At 35.7% G+C, this 9,479-nt stretch overlaps 1 protein-coding gene across 1 annotated transcript; it reads left to right on the top strand.

Annotated features, from left to right (window-relative positions):
- The first annotated feature begins 521 nt into the window (after positions 1-521).
- LOC311091629 (uncharacterized protein) lies at positions 522-8,857 on the top strand. The gene is made up of 5 exons (XM_084127630.1): positions 522-1,075; positions 1,615-2,636; positions 2,715-2,784; positions 3,909-4,083; positions 8,453-8,857. The coding sequence occupies exons 1-5, from the start codon at positions 889-891 to the stop codon at positions 8,610-8,612; spliced, it is 1,614 nt and encodes a 537-aa protein (XP_083983756.1). The 5' UTR covers positions 522-888; the 3' UTR covers positions 8,613-8,857.
- Positions 8,858-9,479: the final 622 nt, after the last annotated feature.

A 9,479-nucleotide genomic window follows, 5' to 3' on the forward strand; every position in this document is an offset into this window, starting at 1 on the left:
ACCTGATGGTGGAAAGTTGACAGGACATGCAGCTCAGAACTGGTGTCTGCTTCGATTGCTCCCATTACTAATTGGGGATCGAATAAAAAATCCACTTGATGATGAAATTTGGCAGTTGTGCTTGAAGTTAAGGGAGCTTGTTGAAATGATATGTGCACCAAAAATTCATCATGATCAAGTAGCCTACATGAAATGTCTGATTGAAGAATATTTGCACTTAAGAGCTACCTTGTTTCCAGATGCACCACTGAAACCAAAACATCATTTTTTACTTCACTACCCTGAACTCACACTTAAATTTGGACCACTGATTAGACTATGGACTTTACGGTTTGAAAGCAAGCACACATATTTTAAACAATGTGCAAGAAAATTACGAAATTTCATAAACCTTGGGAGTACACTAGCTGAAAGACATCAGCTATTGCAAGCCTATTTGAGTGCTGGCTCCATCTTTCCTCCAAATTTGCAAGTAGGTGAAGCAGATGAGTTTCGCAGTCACTTATACAACACCCACATTCAGGAAGCTGTAAGGATGCAAGGCATTCATGACTCCACCTTTGTAACATTAACTGCTACATACAAAGGAACCAAGTACCAGACATCAATGGTTGTTGTGGTAGATCAAACTGATGATGTATACACATTCGGAAAAATTGAAATGATTCTGATACACTTCTCAAAATTATTCTTTGTTGTTGAAAAGTGTAAATCAGTGCCAGTTGTTGATCTGGGTTTACACTTTCTGCAACAAGAGTCCAGTCCCCATTATTTATGTGTAAACGCAGAGAATCTAGCTGACTATTACCCTCTGCCAATATACAAACGATTTGATGCTAATTTTGTTGCACTTCACCACTCTGTTTGTCTTAGGTGAGAAGCTAAAAGATGGAAGCCGTCATTAGAGTTGTTCTCCCAATGCTGGATGATGATCAACTTAACCACCTGATATCAGAATTGACTAGAATTGGTGTGAAAACAGACGATGACCTCCAATATTTAACTTCAGATGACCTCAAAGACTTCCTTTCACCAATAGACTGCAGGAAACTGATTCATTATTTCAAAATCAGAGGTTAGTCATTTGTATATAATATGTATATCGTAAAAAAACTGTTTATGTGGGTTTTAAGCCATATTCATTATCAGTGAAGTAGAAATATGTATATTTGTTAAATTATTAATTTACTGTTATTAAATACTTTGTCACGTTTCTACACTACATCTGTTAAATTAGATTTTTATGTTCAATATTCCGTTTAGTTTTGTAATATACAGTAGTAAAAACGGCTTATGTGGGTTTTAAGCATGATCTATGAAGTAGAAATATGTACATTTATCAAATAATTAATTTACTGTTAGTGAATACTCATAATTTCACGTTTCTACACTACATCTGTTAAATTTGATTTTTATGTTCAATATTCCGTTTAGGTTTGTAATATACAGTAGTAAAAACGGCTTATGTGGGTTTTAAGCATGATCTATGAAGTAGAAATATGTACATTTGTCAAAAAATTAATTTACTGTTAGTGAATTCTCATAATTTCACGTTTCTACACTACATATGTTCAAATTTTATGTTCATTTTTTTATGTTCAATATTTCATTTAGGTAATGAAAATATTCTAGCTTCTCAGCCAAGCAACCGTCCAAACTCTTCAACGTTCTCTGTGCAGTGTCATGGATCCAGTCAAGTTACAAATCTGAGTCCAATATCCACTCCAGTCCCAGTTCAAAGTGCAGCATGGGTGTCAGATTTTCAAATACCCTGGGGTAAGATGACACCAAATTTAAGAACATGTCTTGCACAAGGAAAGCGACCTGAAGCCTCAGATAGGAGACACATGGTTAGGGTGATTGTGGATTCAATCAGAGAGGTGTGTTTAAATCCAACCAAGCGCCAATGTTCAGAAGTTGCACAGTCAATCATCCATAAGTATCCAAACAGTTTCAGTGACAAAACAGAGGAAGGAGAGTTAATTGGTTGTGGTTACTACTCTTTGTTGTGTCAGTTGAAGACAAGGGTGGAACATCTTAACCGGAACAATACAATGGCTCGACTTAGAAAACCTAAACGAACAGGAGACGAAGTGGATGATAGCCAACCTTCAACATCTAAATCCGCTAAACTGGATAGCTATGGTTGTGTGAACTGGAACCCTACTGAACTTCCTGAAAGGGAAACCTTTGATTCTTTAGAGATGAAGAGACAGGAGATTCTTAGTCTATTTTCCCAAGAAGGACCCCGTGCAGCCGAGCGCAGCAAAGTCCAGGAATTAATGAAAATTACATTCATTGCACAACGTCACAGCATTAATGCCAGCCCTCCACCCAGTATCTCAGATCTTCAGGCAAGGTGGCCTTTTCTTTTTACAAAGAGATTCTTATGCGCTCATTTTAAGGAACTGACTGGGATTGATCCGGACACCAGATTTAATGACTCCCTTTGCACCAAAGGGGAAAGGATTATCTGCTTCTTCAAAAATCTTCAGTCCAGGTGGGGAAAAGAAGTTAGAGCAGTCCTCAAAGACATTGACAGAGAGGGCAGAGATGTCGACCCAGGCCTTGCAGCGGTCCTGTTGATGATGGCCCACTTCAAAGAAAAGGAGGAATCACTGTTCCTTTTAGCCGATGTGAGTATTTTCCATTTATATATTCAAAAATGTATGTAACTGACAGTTAGTAAAACTTTTGTGTTTGTGTGTGTGTAGGTCACAACAACTCCAACAGATGCAGAGACCAGGCTTTCACTTCCTTCTACTCCAAGGCTGATCATGCTTGGTAAGATCCTTTAATACATGATTTAGCAATGTTTAAGAGATGGTTTAGAGCTGCACGATTAATCGTTAAAAGATTGTGATCGCGATTCAGACACCCACACAATCTCATAAATAAATGTCAATGATTCGTCTTTTAAATGGACATTGAGACATCGTCTCATAAAACATTTTAAATGGACTGCATTTCAATTTATCCAAAATCGTGCAGCTCTAGGATGTTTTTTAAAAACAAACATGTTGCTTTATTCTTAGATCTCCATGTTTAACATTTTGCTTAAAGAGTTAGGCTAGTTCACCCAAAAATTTTCATCTTCGGAACACAAATTAGGATAGTTTTGATGAAATCAGAGAGCTTTCTGACCCCTCCATAGACAGCAACGTCATTGCAACTTTCAAGGCCCAGAAAGGTATGAAAGACATTGTTAAAATAGTCCATGTGACTCCAGACTTTATTCAACAATTTCTTCTTGTCTGTGTCAGTCTCCTACGTTGTTTACGTTGTAAATACAGCACTTCCGGGTTCTACGTCAGAACGGCGCCTCACTATTGGCCGACGCTGTTCATTTGGGCACGACAACACATGTGTGTGATGCTGATGCAGGAGCTAGCCAATGGTGAGCCGGCATTCTGACATAGAACCCGAAAGTGTTGTATTTACAACATAAACAGTGTAGGAGACTGACACAGACAAGAAGAAATTGTTGAATAAAGTCTGGAGTCACATGGACTATTTTAACGATTTCTTTTCTACCTTTCTGGGCCTTGAAAGTAGCAATGACGTTGCCGTCTATGGAGGGGTCAGAAAGCTCTCGTATTTCATCAAAAATAACCTAATTTGTGTTACGAAGATGAACAAAGTCTTACGGTTTTTGAACAACATGAGGGTGAGTAATTAATGACAGAATTTGTATTTTTGGGTGAACCCTTTAACATCTCCTCAAATAAGTTTTGAATAACAAGGGTGACTAAATGATGATTGTCATTTTTGGGTAAACTATCCTTTTAAACTAATAAGAAAAGCTCCATCTACATATTTTCACTGACACCAAAATCAAATGTTAAATGTTTTTGCAAAGTTATTTATTTATTATTTTTTACTATTACTATTATTATAATTTTTTTTAGGGGATTCAGTTCTACTCAGCAAAAAATGGATGCTGTCAATTGAAGGCAAAGTCCTCTTTCCTAAGACTGACCTGCCAGATTTTTCCTCTGCGTTTGCTGTTCTCTTCGGCTGCTATTATGTGCTTAACATCGAGTACCAAGTGGAAGCAGCCACTACTTTGGAGTTCATTCAGAGGTAAGTACATCTTGCAATATGCCATAATATTAGGTAAACATTAAAGGGATAATCCACCCAAGTTATGTCATCACTTACTTATTCAGCGGAACACAAAATAAGATATTTTGAAGAATGTTGGTGACCCAATGCTTTCGTTTCTGTTGACTTCCATTGTTTTTTTGTGTCCATATAATGGAAGTCAACAGGGACAGAAAATGTTGGGTCACCAACATTCTTCTTTTGTGTTCCACTAAAGTAAGAAGAACATACAGGTTAGGAAAGACGTGAAGGTGGTAAGTACGTTGGAGTGCTGTCAATACCGAGAACAACGACAAAAATCGGTGTTGCCTACACTGTGTTATCCTCTTTTTAAAATTTGCACCCTGTTGACTTCAATGGGGCACGTTTTAAACCTGCTTTTAGCCTCTTAACATCCTTGATGTGTCATTGCAAGTGTACAGGTCATGTGAGTGATTCCTTTGGCGTGAACGTGGGTCAATCTGACTGCAGTAGATGTGAAAGATATGAATAAAAATGATAATTCAGCCAGCACTCATACCTGTATTTACATCCTGTTTTCGGTCGAAGTCCATAGTAATCGATTGTCGAGTTCACGCGCATTGGTTTAGTACCTATGATCATGCGCGTGAACTCGACAACCGATTACTGTGGACTTCGACCGAAAACAGGATGTAAATACAGGTATGATCGCTGGCTGAATTATTATCATTTTTATTCATATCTTTCACATCTACTGCAGTCAGATTCACACGCGTTCACTCTGAAGGAATCACTCACATTGGCTGTGCACTTGTAATGACACATCAAGGATGTTAAGAGGCTAAAAGCAGGTTTATAACATGCCCTATTGAAGTCAACAGGGTGCAAATAAAAAAAAAAAAAGATAACTCGGTGTAGGCAACACAGATTTTTGTCGTTGTTCTCTGTACTGACAGCACTCCAAATGTACAAAAAATGAGCTCAATGTTAAAATTGACCAAGTTCTCCTTTAGAGGGTCAGTTCACCCAAAAATGAAAATTCTGTTAGTAATTACTCACTCTCATGTTGTTCCAACCCCGTAAGACTTTCATTCATCGTCGTAACAATTTAAGATATTTTTGATGAAATCTGAGAAATTTGGCTCACTCCGTCATAGGGTTCTATGTAATTTCATTCTGCCAGCCAAGAAAAGATAGTGAAGACATTGTTAAAATAGTCCAAGTGACTACAGTGGCTCAACCTTAAGTTTATCAAGCGACGAGAATACTTTTTTTGCGCAAAAAAAACCTTTATTCAACTATTAATTTTCTTCTGTGTGGGCCTCTGACATGAGTTCAAGTGAGCGCCACAACACATGCGAGAAGTTGCTCTCGTGAACTCACTCAGAGGCCCACACTGAAGAAAAGTAATAATTGAATAAAGTCGTCATTTTTATTTTTTTTTGCACACAAAAAAGTTTTCTTGTCGCTTGATAAACTTAAGGTTGAGCCACTATAGTCACTTGGACTATTTTAATGATTTTTTACTAACTTTTCTGGGTGGAATAACATAGAAGTCTATGGAGGAGTGAGCCAGCTCTCAGATTTAATCAAAAATATCTTAATTTGTGTTCCGAAGTTGAACGAAAGTCTTACGGGGTTGAAACAACATGAGGGTGAGTAATTACTGACAGAGTTTACATTTTTGGGTGAACTATCCCTTTAAGAAAACACATGCATATAGAAAAAACAACCGTATGGAAGAAAAATAATGCCAAATGTTTTTGAAATAAAAAAGCCTGTTGAATTGCACTACTTGAAAAAAATATGCATTGCATTAACCATGCTTGCATTTTAATGCATTGTATTTTTAGGGCTTGCATTTTTATGGGCTGAAATTCAACATGGTTTTATATTTAAGCTGTGAATATTTAAATTCAAAACATTTCAAACACATTTTCATTAATTACAATTCAATAATCCATATTCCTCTTCATATTTCACTTCCAAAATATTCAAACTGTTTAAATAAACAACCTTTAATATTCAACTGGCAATTTCCAGTCTATTTTATTTCGCTTTACAAATTCGCTTCCACAAATTCAGTGGTTCAAATTTGACAGTAGATTCAACATTGACATCCAGGAACTGCAGGAAAAGCAGTAGATTACCGAGCATACTCTCCATCTGCTGTCGACCTCACCAGCAGGGGGTGCAAGCATGTGTTGTTGACGAAGACCAGAGCAACAGTTAGAGCAAGCCATTCATTCTTAAAAACTGATTTATAGAAATGTAAATGTATTTGTGATTACTATGAGGGCTGTTTTTATGTTTAATTCAGTGTCTTCACAGTCCCTGTGTAGCCACATCTTTCTCTATGTGAACAATATTATATTGTTATTCTCCCGATGCTGATGTACAGAACAAATGTTACATTTGTAGTAGACATATTTTTCTCTTGGTTGTTAAGTTGCCTTAACTTTATATCGCGGATATATGTGCTGCAGTACTATTCCTTTTAATAATTTAGGATTTCTGGACATATAAAACGCTTAACGTAGTTTAATGGACTAATACAGTGATATAAAAGACCAAACTCACACATTATTCAGAAGGCTGTACTAAATGGCTAATAGGCAAGCAGATGGACACAGAATATGAACTTAACGCGCAAAGTTTCACGCTGAGTAGTGGTACTGCAATTTATGGAATATGGAATAGTACTGCAGCACATCTCCGTGATATAAAGTTAAGGCAACTAAACAACCAAGAGAAAAATATGTCTACTTCAAATGTAACATTTGTTCTGTACATCAGCATCGGGAGAATAACATTATAATCTTGTTCACGTAGAGAAAGATGTGGCTACACAGGGACTGTGAAGACACTGAATTACACATGAATACAGCCCTCATAGTAATCACAAATACATTTACATTTCTATAAATCAGTTTTTAAGAATGAATGGCTTGCTCTAACTGTTGCTCTGGTCTTTGTCAACAACACATGCTTGCACCCCCTGCTGGTGAGGTCGACAGCAGATGGAGAGTATGCTCGGTAATCTACTGCTTTTCCTGCATTTCCTGGATGTCAATGTTGAATCTACTGTCAAATTTGAACCACTGAATTTGTGGAAGCGAATTTGTAAAGCGAAATAAAATAGACTGGAAATTGCCAGTTGAATATTATAGGTTGTTTATTTAAACAGTTTGAATATTTTGGAAGTGAAATATGAAGAGGAATATGGATTATTGAATTGTAATTAATGAAAATGTGTTTGAAATGTTTTGAATTTAAATATTCACAGCTTAAATATAAAACCATGTTGAATTTCAGCCCATAAAAATGCAAGCCCTAAAAATACAATGCATTAAAATGCAAGCATGGTTAATGCAATGCATATTTTTTTCAACCAGTGCAATTCAACAGGCTTTTTTATTTCACAGTTGACATTTTTTATTTAACAGTTGCCATTATTTTACTTCCATACAACCGCAAATTAAGAAAACATCTTCATCAGTTTTACAACACGTGTGCTCCAAATACTCACAACACAACCAAATACATAGCACTGCAAAAGTTCACAACACAAACAAATACAGAAATGCGCTGCAAATGGCACAGAACACAATGGAAATGTTTTCAGGGGACCCCAATAACTGACGAACCCGGCTGTGTACAGCCAATGTTCAATTAACGGCTGTCCGAATTCACTCACTCGTTTTCATTCACTGCTTCAAGTGAACTGTATTAGTGGACTAATGTAGAAATGAGTGAATGAGTGTTTAGGGGGCGATTTCGGATTTAGCCAAAGTAATTTCCTCATTATTTTCACCTGGGCTGTTCTTATGACAAAACAGCATGGTGTCTATCAGCTGAATAGCTGTTCTTAGGACTTAAATGTCTTATTATTGCTGTTAACTTAACTGTTGCAAATAAATACATTTTATACAAAAAAGTTTTCATAATATGCTTTATTTATCTTTGTGTGATTGTCTCAACTTTAAAAATTGCTGTTTCATCTTTGGACCCTACATTACCTTACATTTCTTACCTATGAAACTTATTTAAACATAACATTACTTTTTTTTTTTTACAATGTTACTGATGTATAGATTAATATCTTACCCTCATGTTCTTTTTAAATGTTGTATATTGTATACAAAGTTGTATGTCATAAACATGTCATCTCTGTATGTTTTGCAAGAAAAAAAAAAAACTAGACATTGAGCACTAAGCATGCCCCATCCGGGTTCATCAGTTATTGGGGTCCCCTGGAAATATTTCCATTGTGTTCTGTGCCATTTGCAGCGCATTTCTGTATTTGGTTGTGTTGTGAGTATTTGGTTGTGTTGTTAGACATTTTTACACATCAAAAGATCTAACAATTTTTTTCTGTTATGTAAAGGTTCATTGTGAGGATTAACCCTGACAACAGCAAGTGCTCCTCAAAGTTCCAGGTCAGCAAAATAAGTGGGAAGATGGTGCAAAGGAAGAACTCTGGCCTGAACCCTCATGTATCCTCCTTCATTAAGGAGTTTCTGGATTTCAGCTGGCAAAACTATTAAGCTACTAAGAGCAAATACATTCTACACAGGAGTTTTCTGAATTAGTAAATTTTTTTGACTGAAAATGACTTATGACTGAATCTGTTCATGAATTGTTTTACAATGCTCTTAATATAAAACTTTTATGTATAAATTAAATGTTTTCAAGTTTTTGGAAAGCTGAATGTAAAATCTGCAAGAATATTAAAATGTTATTTCAAGTATTACAATTGAACAATTAAATCAATAAAAGAAGTTAAACAGTCTTTTGTTTCTTATAGTTATTTACTAGTTTTTAACCTGTTGAAATACAATAATTTGTACAGTTTTACAATAAATAGTAAAAGTGGACAACAAATTACAGTAAATTTCACAGTGTAAAGTAATATTTTTATTGTATTAAAATATATAACGAGAATTTTTTATCATTGTTTTACAGTAAAAATATATTATACTGTAAATAAATTTACAGCAAGTTAAATGGTACTGTAAATATGAATACAGTATTTTTACTGTAAGTTTAATTTACAGTAAGTTACTGGCAAACTGCTGCCAGTAAGTTACTGTAGTTTCTACAGGAAATTTTTTACAGTGTACTTAACACAGGATACTCATATTCTCTTCTAATGCCACTCATCTTTTTAATCATACTCCATACTTCCCCAATTGGAGTATTTTTCCCAATTTCTTCACAATATGCTCTCCAATATTCTTTCTTCACTTCCCTTATTGTTCTTCTAGTTTCTGCTTGTGCCTTTTTATATATTATCATGTTTTCCCAATTGTGAGTTTTCCTTAAAATTTTAAATGCTTTTCTTTTCCTCTTAACTGCTATTGCACACTCCTCATTCCACCATGGAACTATTTTCCCCTCCCTCTTTCCTTTGC

This window comes from Abramis brama, assembly GCF_963993115.1.
Source record: "Abramis brama genome assembly, chromosome: 10".
Lineage (NCBI taxonomy): Eukaryota > Metazoa > Chordata > Actinopteri > Cypriniformes > Leuciscidae > Abramis > Abramis brama.